This window comes from Danio rerio, chromosome 22, assembly GCF_052040795.2.
Source record: "Danio rerio strain M-AB ecotype USA chromosome 22, GRCz13ab, whole genome shotgun sequence".
Classification (NCBI taxonomy): Eukaryota; Metazoa; Chordata; class Actinopteri; order Cypriniformes; family Danionidae; genus Danio; species Danio rerio.
In genome coordinates, this window is record NC_141042.1 from 26,154,414 (window position 1) to 26,174,353 (window position 19,940).

General features: G+C 40.0%; 2 protein-coding genes across 2 annotated transcripts in view; both read right to left on the minus strand.

Moving 5' to 3' along the window:
• Nucleotides 1-19,940, minus strand: part of fam20cl (family with sequence similarity 20 member C, like) — a 588,191-nt gene that overhangs the window by 62,504 nt on the left and 505,747 nt on the right. The window lies entirely within an intron of this gene.
• nptxrb (neuronal pentraxin receptor b) lies at nt 10,891-19,693 on the minus strand. The gene is given in 5 exon segments (NM_001044314.3): nt 10,891-12,025; nt 15,040-15,219; nt 15,299-15,540; nt 15,635-15,869; nt 18,870-19,693. Coding segments are annotated over 5 exon segments (1,584 nt in total). The 5' UTR covers nt 19,563-19,693; the 3' UTR covers nt 10,891-11,791.

Here is a 19,940-nt window from a genome sequence, read left to right on the forward strand (position 1 = left end):
TAAGGCAAATACCTTTGTGAAGTTTATCTATAAACAAATTTCGAGAGGATCACGCGCTTATGATTGTTCACAGCTGTTCCAACTTTAGCTAATGACTGATTATCCTATCAGACGATCCTTAACTCACTTTAAATAACCAGACTTTTCTCATCTCAATATCTTCGTCTTGAAGAACCCCCCCCCATTTCGATCGATTTCAATTAAAAATCGAAATCGTGACACCCTTAATATATATATATATATATATATATATATATATATATATATATATATATATATAATTCGATTGATTTGAATATGACTTGCTAGACCCAGCTATGACTTGACATGACTTGAAATATAAGCAGAGACTTGACTTGACTTGAGTCTCACAAAAATGGACTTGACTTGTTTGTGACTTGAAGGTTATGACTTGAAACTTGCTTGTGACTTGCGCATGTGTGACTTACTCCCACCTCTGACATTTTGTAATATAGTAAGTTTTTTGGGGAAACTAAGGCCACTTTTTAAGGCCGCATGAAGAAATGTATTCAATGTATAAGGCTCAAAGATTTATTTTGATTTAGGTATGTTATTTATTGTCTTACTGTTCATTTTGTTATTAAACATTTTTTCAAGAGTTCACACTTAGCTAATGATTGATAGTATAGCTAGTTTAACGTGCTGTCCCAGGAGAGAGCCCTGAGCTTATAAGATCCTCGAGCCCTGGGCTCCCTCCTGTTGCAAGGCGAGAGGGGAGTTTGGGCTCAGGTAGATCTCGATGACTCCCCCTCTTGCTTATTGTAGCTAAGTGTCAGATATAGATGCTGAAAGGTGTACTCAGAGTTTAGCTAAAATATTTTGAAATAATTGTTTAGAGTGCTTGTTTTTGAACTGTGGGAGGAAACCGGAGGACCCGGGGAAAACCCACATGACCACAGGGAGAACGAGCACCGTGACGCCCGTTTGAAAGCAGGGAAAGTGGGGTTGGGTGGGGGGGGAGGTTTTTTCAAGACGAAGATATTGAGATGAGAAAAGTCTGGTTATTTAAAGTGAGTTAAGGATTGTCTGATAGGATAATCAGTCATTAGCTAAAGTTGGAACAGCTGTGAACAATCATAAGCACGTCATCCTCTCGAAATTTGATTATAAATAAACTTCACAAAGGTATTTGCCTTAAAGGGCCATGAAACCCCCTCGTTTCAGCAGGGTGTTTTCACACCTCTACTTTGGAAAAAGTCAGAAAAGTGGGCGTGTCCAGCTCTGTTTAGGGGGAATATCGGAGGAACTAAAGTGGGATGGTGTGGGAGTGTCTATTTGGGCACGCGCGAGTTTTAGAGTCAAAATACACACACAGGAGAAAGTGATGGTGTTTAACCTACATGGACATCTGTAGTCGAATTATTTGCCAAATTATTAAATGTTGGACTTTAACTGCAGTTTGGCTCTTTCATTCAGGGAATTCATTCATGCCTCTCGCGACAAACAAGATATTTGATTCGAGGATCTGCTCTAAGCATGTATTTTTCATGCAATGTTTGATACCGCACGGCGAATGAGAGAAAAAAAACCTCCGCTTTTTCCGGAAACTGAGATGCACACGGCAGGTAGCGTCAGAAAGCCGCGTGTGTTATTCCGGTCACAAAATGCAGTAAAAACCCTACACGAGGTTAAAGTTTGGTTGTGGTGCTAACATGTTTGCACTCGGTGCAATAGTTAACTTCGATACGAACAAACTGAATATACAAAGAGCACTGGTCGCTCACTTACCAAATCTGTAGAGACAGGACAATCACCAGCAACTAGAGCCGCGTCTTTATGAAGAGAAGACTACAAGTTAATCCGGATCTCAGCGTTTGCAGATGAGAACAGCTCTCAGGTAAACAATAATCCTCCTTAGACATGTAAGTTATTGTTGTCGAGCGTCGCGTACACTGTTAATCCACACGTGATCCAGATGAGCTCTCACAGAGAGAAAATGAAAACAAAACTTAACGGCAGCAAACTATAAAAGCAACACTTCACGCTTGTTTTGCCAACACAACGTGGCGTCTATGTCGCGTAAACACGGTGACACTAATAAATATTAATAAAGTTGCACAATAGAGCGCACTGAATGGTTTGAACCAAGCCTTACTCATGCATTAATGCATCACACTGTAAGACGTAATAAGACACTCTGGCACAGACGTCCAGTCTGCACGTTGGAATACAACGCTATTATGTCATGACCGTGACGCAGCTTCAAAAATTCATTTCAAACAGGAAGTACGAATTTGCTTGAAATAACGCAAAAACAACCAATTTACACTTTTTAGTGAAATATAGGCGTCCTAATAGTGTTTATAGCAGTGTGGGACACATATACGACTGTCAACAGCTCAAAAAATGTGTTTTGGTGATTTGTGACCCTTTAAATTGTTTAAGTTAACCTTTATTGCATTCTTTATTTTAGTGGACAGTGAATTTACTTAACTAATAACACAAAACATTCAAAAGTAGCAAACACATCACATGCTGTCATTAATCTGTAGATACAGCATGTATAGCTCTGAGATCAGAAAGTTCCCAAAATATAAGGTTATGCTACATTTTTCAAAGGAAATTGAATGTGTGTATTATATAGTTGGTTGTTAAATGCAGAACTTTTCAATAAAAAGGTGAAAAACACTTTTGAAAAAAACTTCAAGTTCTGAAAGAGATAAAACCTCGGCCAGGTAAGGAAAAGTAACGCAAAGGTAACGTTATGCATTACTTTCCATAAAAAGTAACTAAGTAACTAACTTTTTGGAGAGTAACTCAATATTGTAATGCACTACTTTCAAAAGTAACTTTCCCGATCAGTGATTATATTTTAATCATTTAAAAATATGAATGTGCTATATCTTTCTGTAGAACAACATCCAATTAGTTGTAATTGTATGGTTATGCTTTAAATATGTGAGGTTTCAATTGACACAGCTCCATAGTCACTGATAGACACAAAACAGGTTCATTCTGAAAATGTAGTCGTGTGGACGTTTCTGGAGACCGCGGATTATGTAGCCGGCGGTATAAGGCTGCATTTCATTTTTTAAGAGAACACTACGAGGTGGTATGACGGCAGTGCTTTTCACCCTTCCTGGCTGTGTGCTTACCTCCTTGTAGGGGTTAGAGTCCGGGGAAGAGTGGTTCCAGAAGGCAGGTAAGACAAAAACAGAATCCAAAAAATAAAATGAACAAGTGAATAACAGGGAGAGAATGTGGTAAAATCTGAAAACGTGATAAAAATCAGAAGAGGGCTTTTCTTTTTCTGGACGGCTTTTGTAAACCGTTGGTTGGGTTTAGGGAAGTGGGTGGTCAGGTCAGTCGATAAAATTGGTTGGGTTTAGGGAAGGTCAGTCGATTGACTGGTTGCCCAATCAATCATCCAGTCAGTCAGACAGACGGTCGGTCGACAGAGGCCTGCGCTGGGTTTATGCGAGAACAGTGCGGGAGCAAAGGCACTCTTAGATATGAAAGACTTTTTAGATACGAAAAAGCGCATACAGCGGCCTCTCGTGGATTCGTGAAAACAAAAACTGCTAAAAACGTACCTTCCGGAAATTCTTTCGCGGTCTCCAGAAACCTCCACATCCACATCGCAAAATTAAACACTTGAGCAAAATGCGATGGTTGTTAAGTGCATTTATTTCGTACATTCCAAGTTATCTTCATTAAAACGCCGGTCAGTGATAAATGCCATCATCATGAAGTACTCCTTTTTCTGTATATATATTAGATTAGATTAGATTAGATTCAACTTTATTGTCATTACACATGTACAAGTACAATGCAACGAAATGCAGTTTAGGTCTAACCAGCTGTGCAATAGCAGCAAGTGCAGGACACAGGAATAAGTTATAAAGTGCAGTTATAGAAAACTATGGTGATATTTACAGATGGATGTACTATGAACATTATAGACAGAAAGAGTCAGTGTGGGGCAGAGTTCAGCAGGGAGACAGCTCTGGGGAAAAAGCTGTTCCTCAGTCTACTGGTTTTTGTCCGGGGGAGCCTGAAGCACCTGCCGGAGGGCAGGAGAGAAAACTGTCTGTGAGCGGGGTGAAAGGTGTCCTTCAGAATACTGCGTGCTCGGCGCAAACAGTGTTTCTTCTGGATGTCCTCTATGGCTGGCAGTGTGGTCCCTGTGATGCGTTGGGCAGTTTTCACCACCCGCTGCAGTGCCTTACGCTCAGCAACAGAGCAGCTTCCATACCAGACTGTGACACAGTTTGTCAGGATGCTCTCTATTGTGCAGCGGTAGAAGTTCACCAAGACGGCTGATGAAAGCTGGTTCTTCTTCAGTTGCCTTAAGAAGAATAGGCGCTGGTGAGCCTTCTTGATCAGGCTGGAGGTGTTGGTGGTCCAGGAAAGGTCCTTTGAGATGTGGGTCCCCAGGAACTTAAAGGATGAGACAGGCTCAACGGCCATCCCATTGATGTGGATGGGATCATGTGAGCCTGTTCGTCCCTTTCTGAAGTCCACAATGAGCTCCTTGGTCTTTTTGGTGTTAAGGAGCAGATTATTGTCGGTGCACCAAGTGGCCAGATGCTGTATCTCCTCCCTGTAGGCCGTCTCATCATTGTTACTGATTAGACCAATCACTGTGGTGTCATCTGCAAATTTGATGATGGTGTTGGATCTATTAACAGGCCTACAGTCAACGGTAAAAAGGGAGTAGAGGAAGGGGCTCAGCATACAGCCCTGTGGTACACCAGTGTTGAGTGTGACGGTGGTGGAGCAGATGTGACCTGATCTAACATTCTGAGGTCTGTTAGTCAGAAAGTCCATAATCCAGTTGCATATATGATGAAAATAGTAAAATTCTAGCTTTTAAAGTAATTATTTACTTGTGATTTCATAGCAAAAGAGACGCATTCTTAAACACAAACACTAATTTAATTCTGGTTTTTGATTTTTACAAGCATCATTTGATGAAGTTTTGATTTTATATATAAACATTATTTTATGGAAACTTTTGATAATTTTTTTACTAATATTAGTAACTGTATTTTGATTTGTCACATTAAAATCAAGTACAGTTAAATTCAGATTTATTAGCCCCCCTTAGATTTTTTTTCTTTTTTAAATATTTCCCAAATTATGTTTAACAGAGTAAGAAAATTTTCACTGTATGTCTGATAATGTTTTTTTCTTCTGGAGAAAGTTTTATTCGTTTCATTTCGGCTAGAATAAAAGCAGTTATTAATTTTTTAAACACCATTTAAGGACTCAATTATTAGCCCCTTTAAGCTAATTTTTTTTTGATAATCTCCAGAACAAACCATCGTTATACAATAACTTGCCTAATTACCCTAACCTGCCTAGTTAACCTAATTTACCTAGTTAAGTCTTCAAATGTCACTTAAAGCTGTATAGAAGTGTCTTGAAAAATAACTAGTCAAATAATATTTATTGTCATCATGGCAAAAGATAAAATAATCAGTTATTAGAAATGAGCTATTAAAACTATTATGTTTAGAAATGTGTTTTAAAAAAATCTTCTGTCCGTTAAACAGAAATTAGGGAAAAAAAATAAACAGGGGGGCTAATAATTCTGACTTCAACTGTATACACTGTTATACTATTATAATGCTTCTCTAATATTTGTAGTTATTTGTTTTTGTTCACAGATAGTTGAGTCTGTCCATGTAAAGGGACATTTCATTATCTAGCAGGTATAAGCAGGAGATTTGTTTTGCAGTTTTTGTTTTCACGAATCCACCAGAGGCCGCTGTTTATGCTTTTTGAGATTTAAAATTTCCCTTGCAAATGCCATTCACACCTGTGGCCTCATGTTTCAACACTACGTACGCTCAAAAACTTTCCATAAGCCAGATTTCACGCTAACGTTTGGATTTACTAAAGATGAAATGACCGTGCGAATGTGTGTTGGTCCACGACAACTTTGTCTGGTGTACGTGCATTTTTTGTGTGTGTTTGTTTTGTTTTCATTGGCGACTCCTAGAGGCAATTATGTTAAATTGCACATCTTTGAGTCGTGCAATGGCAGCTGTGTGGGACAGGATCATCCGCATTGTCTAGCACGTATATAAGGCTTTCATACCATACAGTTGCAAAAAAGTACAATTTGCAGAGGTCACCGGTTTTCCCAGTGTAATCGGAGCGATCTACTGCACACACATTGCTATAACGAAGCCATCTGAATACAAATTTGCATACGTCAATCGAAAACATTTCCATTCAATAAATGTGCAAATAATATGTGATGCTACAATGCGCTTAACAAATATTGTAGCAAGGTGGCCTTGGTCAACCCATGAATTATTCATCCTCACAAACAGCATGGCTGGGATGAGGCTCTAAAGTGGCAGGCATTCAGTCAGTTTTAGAGTGGGCAATTGGGCAGCTGAAATGCCGGTGACGCTGCCTTGATAAGAGTGGAGGGGTGCTGTTATACCTCCCTAACAAAGTGTTCCTCTTATACATCTGTGTCTTCCACACAGACACGGATACTACTCCAGACAGTAAAGTGTTGCCCACAATTGAGGCAACTCTCTCCTCAAGGGGAGTTAGTTCAGCATCCCTTGTTCCCAGCCGGTTCGGTCCACACTTTAACGGTGCGCCGCTGTTCTCCTCTTAACCTGCACCTGTACATCAGACCATTTCTTTTTTATTTCACTCACAGTGTGATGTTCAGACCCCACTGGGTTAACCGCGTCAGCTAAACTCTCCCACTCTATTTTTTTTCTTTTGTTATTAATTCCGGAGGACAAACTTGCAAATAACACCGCTTTTCTCCGGTGTACCTCCGATAGGAGCACCTCCATTTCACATTCTGTCAAGTTTTTTTTTTGCTGGCTTTTGCCAAAGTAGAGTCATTACCATGTTTATTAGGGGGAGGAGGCAGGGAGGGGTTTTGCTCTCATGCACGTGCGCTCAGTTTTACCTTAATTTGGATGTACAAAGAGAAATATGCGTGGGATATCGCGTACGCAGTGTTTCATACATCTAAATTTTTTACTGTGTATGCAAATTTACAGCTTTGTACATACACATGGTTTTTAGTATGAATTCATTGCAAGTCTTTGTACATGATGCTCTTGTTGTTTTTTCATAAACTGACTGACTGACAGACCCACCCTCCTCCTTCCATAAACCCAACCAATAGTGTTTTAAAGCACCAACCGAGCCACCAACCCACCCACCCACTTCCCTAAACCCAACCAACAGTCATTTCAAAAGCAATAAAGAAAAAAAGAAAAGCCCTCATTTGATTTTTACCACGCTTTCAGATTTTACCACATTTTTACCCTGTTATTTACTTGTTTGTTTTACTTTTAATAGAACCCCTTTAAACCATCATATGAGCATAATCGTTAATAGATACATTTATTCTGGTGAATATTCACTATAAATCAGACCACAGCTGGGTCATGTCCATGAGTAACCTCACTGCAGTCTGAGCAGGATCAAACCAAAACAAACCAAGCATTCATCTCCCTTGTTTTCTCTCCGGCTTGTCACTGACCTGTATTAAGCGCCAGATACATCTGTGCACAGCTGGTGAATTTGCCCCAGATAACAGTCACACTGATCTAAGACCTGTTAGCATGCAGTCACACTGGTACTGTAATCAAAAATAGATTTATAAATGAAATTTTGAATAGATCAGGATTTATTGAAATTAATGTTTATATTATGAAAACATGTTAAAAAAGGGCTAACTGATAGCAGCAGTTTAACTGATGTTTTTCTGTGGTGGAAAGACTTATCGAAACATGATGCAATTACTTATGTTCACTTAATGCTAAAGAAATGCTGAAAGAGCAAGAAATGATTGCATTCTGTCAAGATCACCAGAGATCAAACCCTCAAGGATTAATGGAGAACATTCACTTTTACTCTGACTACACCATATAAGCTACAACTCCCTTCAGGCAATACACACACCTGCCCCGGTTTTCCATTGATCTCTCTCTCTCTCTTTCTCACACACACACACACACACACACACACACAGCTGGGAGCTTCTAAAGACCGTATAACATAAACGATATAAACAGCACACACACAGATATGGTTGAGTCTTGTTGGTTTGCACCCTGTAACATCACAAAGCATTTTTCCTTGTTTTGTCTCTCCGTGTTTTGACCCTCACCTTTTTTTATTGCTTATCCTGCCTGACTATGCTTCTGGATTTACCTGTATGTTACCATTTGCTCCTGATTGTGACCATTTTCTACCTGACCATTAACTCATTCATTTTCCTTTTTAAATTTGGTTTAGTCTCATGCTGTGTTCACACCAGAAGCGGAACGTGCGAATAAATCGCGCTATTGAGGCATGAACAGCCGCGTGAACATATTTGCTTCATTCGCACGTCAATTTTGCTTCATTCGTGCATCAAATTCACTCCAGAACAGACGCGGATTCGAGTGATGGGCTGCCCGGTGGCTCTAGCTTCGTAGCTAAATGTCTGAAGTTCAGATTTTCGAACTCGAGCGATTCACCCAAAATGCTCAATTCGCGCCGCACCATTCATGCGTATCGCGCTATTCGCACACCCGCCTATCGCGCGATTCGCATCATTTATGCTGCAGGATGTCTATTCACGCGTTTGCATTGACTTAACATGTAAATCACTCGTGCTTGACGCACGTTCCGCATCTGGTGTGAACACAGCATTAGTCTTTTGACTAAAATTCCACTTTAGATTTAGACAATTTTTAGTTATCTGAACCATTTTAGTTTTAGTCTAATTTAAGTCTAGTGAATTTCATTAAATTTCAGTTGACTAAATCTACTCTAGACTAAACCTACTCTAGATTCAGTTGACTAAAAAATATATATTTTTTAATTTAAGTGTAATTGAATTAAAATATGTGTATTTGTGGCCCTGGCCTCCAACCACCACCCAATCTACATTGCATCGCCCCCATGTGGCTTCTCCTGCAGGTAATGACTCACATTTTATGACTTGCATAAACAACATTTTCAGTGATGAAGTCTTCTTTAATGCTCTGCTGTAGAAAACTGTCACCTACATCTGAGATGGCCTGAGGGGTTGAGTAAATTATCCCTCCTGCTGATTTAAGGCAGAGGTCACCAATCTCGGGCCCGGAGGGCCGGTGTCCCTGCAGGATTTACCTCCAACTTGCCTCAACACATCTGCCTGGATGTTTCAAGTATACCTAGTAAAGCTGCGGTCACACTAGAGTTTGTGTGTGTGAAATTCTGTCGTACGGCGCTGCGAATAGGGGCGGGATTAAACAAGATGGTTAGATATTTAAAAAGCGAGCGATTGCTCCATATTTTAAAATTCTGTCCAGAGATGTCATGTTTTGATCCTCGATTGGTCTCAAGCAGTCAAGTGATTCGATTTCACAGGTCCAGAGTTCACCAAGCTTGAACTTTGCACTGCAGCAATCTCCGAAACTTTATGCATAACCCTGCGTTTCCGGTCTGACGCATTCGCGTGCATATGAATGGAAGTCTATGGGAGGAAAAGCCCAGTGTGATCGCAGCTTAAGACCTTAATTAGCTGGTTCAGGTGTGTTTAATTAGGGTCTGAGCTAAAATCTGCAGGACACCGGCCATCCAGGAACAAGTTTGATGACCCCTGATTTAAGTCCTCGATGTACTTCAAACAAAATCTCAAAAAAAGTACTGAAATGACCTTATTTTGAACAAAATCCTGCTAAAACAAAGTACTTTATGAGTTAATTTCAGCAATTTCACTAAAGGGGAGTTTGTTTTAGTCTTAAACACCTTCAAGCTACTATTGGTCTGTGGCGACTACACAAAGTTCTGGAACTTTTTTGACATGCTTCGTATTCTCACAGTTTAGAGTTAAGCTGTGGTCACACTGCACTTTTCGCCCCATAGACTTCCATTTATACGCACGCGAATGCATCAGACTGAAAACAAAAGCTTGTGTGACAAGTTTCACAGTTTGCTGTGTTGCAATGTTCCAGCATGGTGAACTCTGACCTGTGAAATCAAATCACGTGACTGCGTGAGACCAATCGAAGTAACATGCTTACACTAATGGTCGGAGTAGCACCGCTGTACAACTACTCGTGGAAACACTCTGAGGGCTTCACACACCAGTCGAGAAGCATAATGGAATTGCACCACGTTCGATGAAGTTCTAAACATTGTTGCACTTGGTGTCCATCCACGGCAATGGTAAAGTAATGTGGCGTAGTACAATTAACAATATATTTTAATAACTGAAATTATTTCAACTACTGCAGTCCTAACATTTTTAGATTACACTTCAAATTTGTTAATTTCACATTTTATTCTAATGAAAGGAATGAATTATAGATAAGCTATGCTGTCAACACTGCAATAAAGCTAAACTGTGTGATGTGTGACTCTCAATAGAATATTGAGCTGCAGCATTAAGCTCTCCTCTTGTACAGTATGGAAACTCGCTGGATTTTGAGGCACAACACTTGATCATGTAAAAAGCTTTCCGTGAGTTTCCCCGACAGACCATGCTTTGAGTTGTGGATTATAGGGGATTTTCTTTTTTTTCCCTAGATAGATTTACAAATAAAAGCAGGGGGAGGGGATAATCTAACCTCAAAATTTCAGAAAGAATGTAAGCAAGTTTACAGCTTAAAAAATCCTGTGAAAGGGAAGCAATTGAACACAATGTGATGCTGTTATTATTATGTGATGAACAGAAACTGAAGAGAAAAGAGGTTGCTTGTGGGAAGCAGCAGGGGTCATTGTGATGGATGGAATGATTAACACACATCTATAATTCAACAGCAGCGGAGTGAATGTGAGGATTTGCATTCTGGTCTTTGAGCTGATTCTGTCCTATTGTGCATATTGCAGTATTTTCAGGCAATTAGGATGTTTTGTGGTTCAAATTTGGGGTTGCGTGACATTTAAAAACTAAGCAAGACAACACACTCTTAATTTTTTAATATTTTCATCCACATTTGTCACAATATCATTGCAGATCCTTGGTGGTGCAAATATAAAGAAGCACTACACTGACATCACAGCTGATCAATCGATAGCGAAAGTCAAATAAACACAGGCACTTCCCTTTAAGCTTTTCACTGTGAAAGGGTCGGACGAGGTGCAATGCAATGGTAACACGACAAGATGCTAAACACAGTTTTACATTCATATGTTCATAGTGTGTGAGCTGCACGTCAGATCTGTGGTGTTTAATATACTAAGCTTCAAATGACACATTTTTGGATTTCTGAATGTGTGAGGGAAAAAAACACAGTGCAAAGTCGGTTTGACCAGATGCCAAAAGACAAACCTTTAAGACATGTTATGATAAAGATAAGATGTTGTACACCTTTAAGTGCTGCCAGACTGAAATAACAGTGTACTACAAAGGAAGCAACCCTAAGGAACCAGTAATAAAAAAACAAGAAAGGAAAAGGCTTGGGGACAGAAGTGAAAGCTCTACTTTACACAAATAATGAAACAAGACCAAGACAGTTGCTGTGAAAATGAGCCGCATCCATCTTATTAAAAAAACATTCTCTACATCTGAAGGGACCACTGTGCGGTAATGCTGTGGGAAATAGGGTATGAAATAACACAAGGAACACGAGACGCAAACAGGCCTTTAAAAGCCTTCGGCTGCAGCTTTATCTGAACTAACACAATCACGCGCACAGACAAATCCCTTCCCCGCAGAAGTGAACACTCGGTGAGAGTGTAGCTCTATGGTAAATACATTCTATACATAGACATGGACCACGCCACAGTTGTCACATCTTTCGAGCTGTTTTTGGCCTCTTTTACTAGCTCCTTAAAAAGAAAGGTATCCATTTTTTGGCCCCACTCACTGCCGGGGATGGGAGCTCTTAATGCAGGGGTCCACAGGATCCTTCACGGCCCCGCCAAACACGTCCACGTCTCTGTCAGTCCAGGGCACCACATTCCCCAGGCGTGGTGATTCTGCGCAAGATGCCAGAGCGGCCACCTCAGTTGGTGACAACACTCGGTCCCACAGGTTAAACAATGAAAGTTCCCCAACAAGAGCCTGGGATGCGTCAAACCGCCCACCAAGGGTATCCTGAATTAGAACCAAGAAAAGCCAAATGTTTGTTATAATATGATAAAATGGTAACACTAAAAGTACAATACTTTGACAGTAGGGTAGTACCTTTGAAAGTAAACGTATCAATCCCTTAAGTATACATAAACCTATACAGGAAAAGCTAACTTTTTTGCGAAAAAGGTCCATGCGAAAAGTGCAAAACGCAGGGCGCAAACGCTTTCAGGGCGTGACAGAACGCATTTTTGCTAACATAAGGACGGGAAAATCCGCTTTGCGCCATGGCGCATAGTCTAAAAGGGTTGAGTTTATTTTCTTAATGAGTTATAGGTGTGTTTTGAGAATAAACCAATCAGAGTCTCATCTTCCATTACCTTTGAGAGCCAGCTGCGTCGCGCCATAAGCGCATTGCTATTAAAATGACGTAAAGTAAGTTCACTTTCACTTTTGCTCTCGTTGATAGGGAGACCTTACTGCACAGACATCAATTAGCCTATAAATAGTAAATTTTGTTTGTTAAGCGCAAAGATTTGTTTTAAAACTATTTCTAAATTCAGTTCTAATTTACAGCAAACGAATAAATGATTAATAATAACAAAGTTTGGTCAAAATACTGAGTTATTTCCAAATACACCTGCTATGCCTCGTATGGTCTAACACCTGACAGGTGGGCAAATCTAAGTTTTTTTTTTATAAAACAAATATAAATATGTATATAATAAATAATACTGCTAATAATATTTATATTAATTATTATATATTATTATATTGATATAAAATAACATTATACAAAAGCAAATTGAATGAACTGAAAAAGCCTCCCGAGATGAAGATAGTATGAAGTTAGTGGTTTTTAAATTCATGTAGGCTAGAAATTAATATGTTTTGTAATATTTTAATCATTTATATTTATATCCTATATATATATATATCCTTATTATATCCTATATATATCCTTAATATATTATATCTTTTTCATATGTAAAGATATTTGCGTATTGCATAGTGTGTAAGCCAGGCGCACTTTGCGCCAGACAATAGACAGACTTTGTTCTGTTCTAAAGATCAGACTATTTACAGTTTCTCAAAACACGCCTGCTTTTTAAGACCAGAACGCCTATGGGCGCACATTTGAGCGCAAATCCATTTGCTATTTAAACAGTGTGGCGCAACACCTCAAAATGACCCTTGCGCCAAGCTTAAAGTAGTAAAAGACTATTGTGCTGCGCCTTGCGCCCCATTGCGCCGGGTGTATGATAATGGCCCTTAATGTGTAAACTAGTGGGAAATTCTAAAAAGGACAACCTAAAAATTATGTTTCCAATCAGCGATACAGTACAATACAATACAGTATGATCTGTAAGGGTCACCCTAATCAGGTTTGCGTTTCTGCTGCCTAAACCCTTACTTGATAAGTGAGGTGTAAAGCAGAAGGTTTCAATAAACATCAGGTCGTTCGCATGTCACATCTTTTGCACCCTCAAAAGTGGCTTGCCTTGCACTTGCAAACAATTCATAAACAACAATGAAGAACATACAACAGATGTTGTTCTTGCTTCTGTACAGAACACACACCATATTATTAATGCGGACTTCTTTGGATATATGATGTCCCTTTAAGTGTACTTCTCCAGCATAAATATTTTATGTTTTGTTCTGAGGATAAATGTGTAGCTTGAGAGTGTATTCCAGGTGTGTCCAAACCTGCTCCTGGGGGGCCACTAACCCAGCTTATCAAGGTCTTCAGACTCACTAGACACAGGAAAGTGTGCTGGACCTAATCTCGGTTAGATAGTGGCCCCTCCGGGAGAGAGTTGAATTCAAAGTTGATTTAGGATTTACATTCTTGTGTTTACTGAAAGTACTACATTGAAATTATTAGGGGTAAAGTGAATAAACATGCTTTTATGGATAAAGCTCCAGTGAAAAGCTGTGGCTATACATTATATATTAAAGCTATAAATTTGATAGTTTAGGTCACACAGACTTTATTTTGATGGTTGGTTTGATGGTTTGTTGAATTTAAGTTACATTGCCTCTAAATGCCAACTTAATCTCATTAGATTATAAGTAGACTGTTAAGGTTGGGGTTAGGGTTAGTGTAAGTTGACATGTACGTGCAAAGTTTCTGATGGTCAGTTAAATGTCTGTTGAAGGAGCAGTATCAACAGATATTAAGCAGCCAGTCTACTAATACTCAAATAGACCATCAAAATAAAGTGTTACCAGTTCATTCCAGTGGTAAGAAGGCAAATGTCCTGCAGAGTTTATTTTCAACTTTAATTAAACATCTGAATCAACTGTTTAATGTCTGTAGACTGACTAGAAGCTTTCATGAAAGTGTGTTGGAGCAAACTCTGCAAGACAATGACCTTCCAGGAACAAAATTGTTCATACCTGGGCCGGTGTCCTGCAAAGTTTAGTTCCAACACCAATCACAAAAATGAGCTAGCTAATCAAGTTCTTTCTAGGCTTTCTAGAAACAACCGTGCAGGTGTGTTGAGGCAAGTTGGAGCTAAAATCTACAGCACACCAGCCCTCCAGGACCGAGTTCGGGCACCCCTGCTCTAGAGGTACACATTATGAGAGTGAAGGTGTACCATTGATGGCAAGCAACTGTCTTGTAGAGTTTAGCTTCATATTAGTGTTGTCAAAGGTACTAACTTCAGCACCAATCTGTACATCCTTTTCCTGCTAACATTTGAGCCCTTTTGTTTAGGTTTTTAAACACATGTTAATGTCCATGTGCTCATTAGATTGTGATTGGCTCCAATGATTGTCACTTCAAAGAGCTTGAACAGATACAGGGAAACTGGAGAGTTTGAAAGCAAAGTCTATCAGGGGATCTGTATATGATGATCTGCTGATAGATCAGTACTTATGGCACCTCTATTGATCTTTAATTAAACACACCTAAACCTGCAAATAAAGATCCTCGGACTCACCAAAAGCTTCCAGGCATGCAAGCTAAAGGCAATTATACCCCTGGAGCATGTACAGTGTATTCAAACTTTTAGGTTTCTGCGTCGTACCTGTTCCTGTCCCAACACCAAGACGCCCCCAGATTTGATCGGGTGCCATGCAGACAAACCGTCACCCCGTCCTCTCATCTTTCCACCTTGATATGCTTTCCAAACTCCATCCCGTAGAGTCCAGCTCACACATATGTGCTGCCAGATGCCTTTTGGCAAAGATAGAGGCAACTGTGCCACCTGAAAATGGAGGGAATTGTTAAACCCATCAACTGTTTTTTGCAAGGTAGCTGCAGACTGAAGGTGTAGTGGGTCTTACCTTATCATTGATGAGTAGTTCTGCAGGATTATGAATGCCCTGCAACAGCACGAGTTGATTGGGTTGTTCTGGTACAGCATAAGAGAATGGTGTACCAATTCCACTCTCAGCAGGCTTAAGCCACAGACACGCTGTGAAGGCATACATTTCTGGAATATTCCGCCTGACAAGCCCGTACATGTAGTTTGTCCTCACAGGGAAGGAAAGTTTATACCCTTGTGGATAACTGTAATCTGTAAGACCTGGAAAGCAAACAGTAAGGGAGAGTTGAAAATGAAGAGACTTATTTTTTATACACTGTAACTTCCTTGAGTTTGACACAGCATTTCTCTTTACTTTGTTCCAGCTCTGCAATACGCTCCTGCAGGGTGTTGATTCCCTGGTCAATATGCTGGTGGTGGCTCTGGGTCTCTTTGCGGAGGTTCTTCCTCTCCTTCTCCAGCAGCCGAATCTTCTTTTCCAGCTCTCCCTCCAGATCCTCCACAGGCCTGCCTGGCTCGCCCACCACTATGCTCCCCAGTGTGCTCACAGTATGTTCAGTGTGGTTTATCGCTGCAGGGCCTATTTCCATCTGAGAGGGAATGATGCAATAAGTCATTATAACAAACCTAATCCATCCTGTTGACTATATTAATTTGCATTATAGGACTTCGAAAGAGTGATTTTTTCTTGAATCAAATTTAATCAGCCTAGGCTAGTTGTAAATACATGCCTCACATTTTTGTGCAACAGAAAATATGTTGCTCCAGATATGTTTTGTCGCACATTGTAAATGACAAATCCACTAGAGAGCACTGTCTACATTTTTACTAAATGTCTGCAGCAATATGGCGATGCCCAAAACAAATCTCCTGTCAAGGACAATAAAGTTTTACTACTACTACTACTACTACTACTAAATGAAACATTACTTGGGGTATTTTTGGATGTACATTTCAGTTGTGTCTTTTAGAGATCCATGAGAGGACAAGACTTTTCGTACAGATCACCTAGACCAGCGAAGCCTTCTCTAAAACCAACAATGTTTTCAAAAGCAAACGTAAGAGAAAAGTGCACAGTAACCATGTGGTTTTTCATTGCTGTTACCTCTTTTGTGGAACTGGACTCGAACCTGAGCACTCTACATCACAAGTACAATGCTATACAAAGTTCAACATAGGCTCTTTCTGAAAACGTAGCCCTATACACATTTCTGGGGATTGTAAATTATGTAGCCGGAGCTACATTTCATCTTTAAAATGCAGATGCAGAGCGGAGTTAACTGCGACAACGTGGTTCAAGTCCAGTGAAAAATGGTTCCAGAAAGCAGGTAAGACACAGACAAAAGCTAAAGAATAATATAAGCAAGTAAATAACAGAGTGAGAATGTGGTAAAATCTGAAAATGTGGTAAAAAATCAGAGGGCTTTGCTTTTTCTGGATTGCTTTTTAAAACACTGCGGTTAAGTTTTGGGAGGAGGTTGGGCGGGTCAATCGATGCTTTTTAAAACACTATCGGTTAGGTTTAAGGAAGGGGAGGTTGGGGGCATCAGTCAATTGGTCAGTCGGTAAATCAGTCTGTCGATAGTGGCCTCTGGTTGATTTACGTGAGAACAGCAGGTGCGAATGGCACTCGAGAGAGAAATTTGAGATTGGAAAAAGAGTACATAGTGGCCTCTGGTGGATTCGCTAAAACTGCAAAAAAACGTAGCTCCTGGAATGTATTTCGCTCTCTCCAGAAATGTATATGGAGGTACTTAATCGGAATGAGCCTGGGTTGACAAAGTGAGCTATTGGGCAAAATGAACATGCCTGAAAAGTTGTCCATTTTGGGATAACATCATTAGTGTGAAAAGGAACAAATGGTGTAGGTGTCGTATAACCCCATACCTAGAAACTGCAGTCAAATGTATGTTAAAGTATGTTTTTGCGGTTCACAAAAAGAGTAGGCTGAAGCATGTAGTTCTAATAAAGCCTGTGTATATAACTTGGTATTTATATTCATTCAAAGACTAGAAAACTAGAAAAGCTAGAGTGGATATGAGTATTTTCAGTTAATGATAAATAGTTTGCTCTGTTCCACAAACAATAAGGATAATTCACACTGTACTGACAGACATCAAGAGTCACGTTGGTTGTGTTCTGCTGGATCTGTGTGTTATTATTGTTGGTGTCTGTTGGTCACAGCTTGTTTATGCTGACTAAATGTGCTAAATCTGCTCATGTTGAGTCGTGGGATGTATGAGAAACTCCATCTGGTTATTATCCACATTTGCCAGCATTTGCCTAAAAAATGCCTTTGTAAAATATTTTTATTATGGTATTACAATATTTTGTAAAAGTTTAAAGTCTCCCTCTAATTTGATTGAAAAAAGCAATGTTTCCTTTAAGAATACAGATCTATAATACAGATCGTTTTAATACAGTTTTAGCTATAATGCATGCTTTAATAATATTAAAAAATTTCCAAATAAAAATGAAAGATAATCTGTTTAAATGATAACAGCCTGTTTCATTTATTTTCATATTATAGTTCACTAATATGTTAAATAAGCATTTTTTTTCAACATTTATAGACTTTAATTGTTTTAAGCTTTGTAAGTTTTTGCTTTTTAACATATTGATGTTTAGTTTTAATTTCACATTCAGTAATAGTTACCCGAAAAATGTAAATGTACTCAATATTTACACACTTTCTTTGTTTAACACATAATAACATTTTGAAGAACTAACCATTGACTTCCATAGTATTTGTTTTTCTATGGAAGGCAATGGTTACAGGTCTCCAGCTTTCTTTAAAATGTCCTCTTTTGTGTTCAACAAGAAAGAAATGCAAACATGGCTGGAACAAATGAAGTAACTTATGACATAATTCTTTTCATTTTGGGGGGTGAACTATCCCTTTAGTGCTTACTTTACTATTTGAAAAGGCAACATTTCAAAATTGTTCTCAAGTTTGTCAACTTTAAATTTTTAAAATGTCTATATTTCATTTAAATTGACCAATTATTTCAAATAATTTGTTTCAAATAATAATAAGAGTTTGTAATAAACAAAATCTGCAGTTTAGGTGACTGAGGGTGTTGTTGGCTGCAAACCTGAACTATTCTGTCTTCCCTCATGATTTATGCATGTGCCTTCTACACCATAGATGGACAAGATGGAGGGCAAATGAGAGAAAGGTGCACACAGAGAAACAGTGTAGCAACAGAAATGATGAGCAGGAGCAAGTAAGATCAACCAAAACTTCAATGTTGATGGTGCCTATACCCAGTTTTTTCATAATGCTTTTTTTTTTTTTGTTGTTGTTGTTGTTAATTGGTGATGTTGTGATTTGTATGCATAATGGCAAATATAGTCTTTTTCAACCTAATACACATGTATTATGTATATATATATATATTGCATGGCTTCTGTGGATATCTTTCTTAGGTGGTTAGAAAACATATTAAGGATTTCAGAAAAGTCTAATCTGGTGTTTTAATGTGTCACTAAAATGAAAATTGGAAAAGCTGCCCTGTACTGCAGAAACCAGATTCATTCATTTAAACCTGTAGATCGAAGTATAAAGTGTTGCAGTTTCTCATACTCACCTCCAACTTCTCTATGCGGTCTTTGAGCTGAAGTATCGCCCTCTCCAGCTCCTCCACAGCCCGCGCGGTCTGCAGCTGTACTGCAACCGAGCCGCTCACATCATCCCCGGCCATGTGGCGACGGCCGCCCGCCCACACTCCCATACTGCGCTCGTTCAGGGTCCGCTCCTCCAGCCCGTTCTCACACTCCGATAGCTTTCCGGTGAGCTCGGTGATGGTTCTCTGGTCCATGAGGATCTGATCGTTTTGTTGCATGACGATCTGCCGGAGCTCCTCGGCGGTGGTGCGGAGGCTCCAGTCCTCCTCCTCGGCGAACGCATCGTCGGATTGTTCCCTCAAACCTCTTGATTTGCAGTCGCTCAGTGGGACGGGGGTGCAGATGAGTCGATTGAGGGTGAATTGTTTAGGACTCGGCCTGGTCACGTCCCCGGTGCTCAGCTCATTGATCGATGGAATCTCGAGGCCGATGTCCAAACCTTCTCCTTCGTAAGATTCAGCACCATGGAGAGCGCCGAGCGGCCCAGCGTGCGCTACCGATCCCGGCAGCGGCTCCAGGAGCGACAGCGAGCGGTTGTCGGAGAGCCCTTGGGGCGCGGCGGCTGATGAGCGCCGGTACACGCTGGCGATGATGCAGATGACCGCGCCGAGAAAAGCCAAAAGGCCAGCGGAAACTATAACCACGACGAACTTCATCACGGCGATCGGAATATATATTATAGCGTTAAATCGAGTTTTACAGATGTGTGACGTTTTATAAAATAGAAATTAAGGTCAAATCCCGCAGTTCGGTAACAGGAGCAGGGCTGGATGAAGTGAAGGTCGATGCATCGGCTGTTTTTCCTCCGCTCGCAGCAGATGATGCTGGTCCTCCTCCTCTCGTGTTGCTAAGCGCCCCTCTGGCAGGTTACTATGACTACTGAGCGCGAAAGAAGGCGGCGAGAGACTGATAAAAATGATGTGTGAAAATGATGATGTGTCACACTGATGTAAACACCTTTTGCTCTGTTCATTATCTCTGTACCTGCGAACAGACTGCGTTAACGAACAGGACAATATATATTAGCATAATTG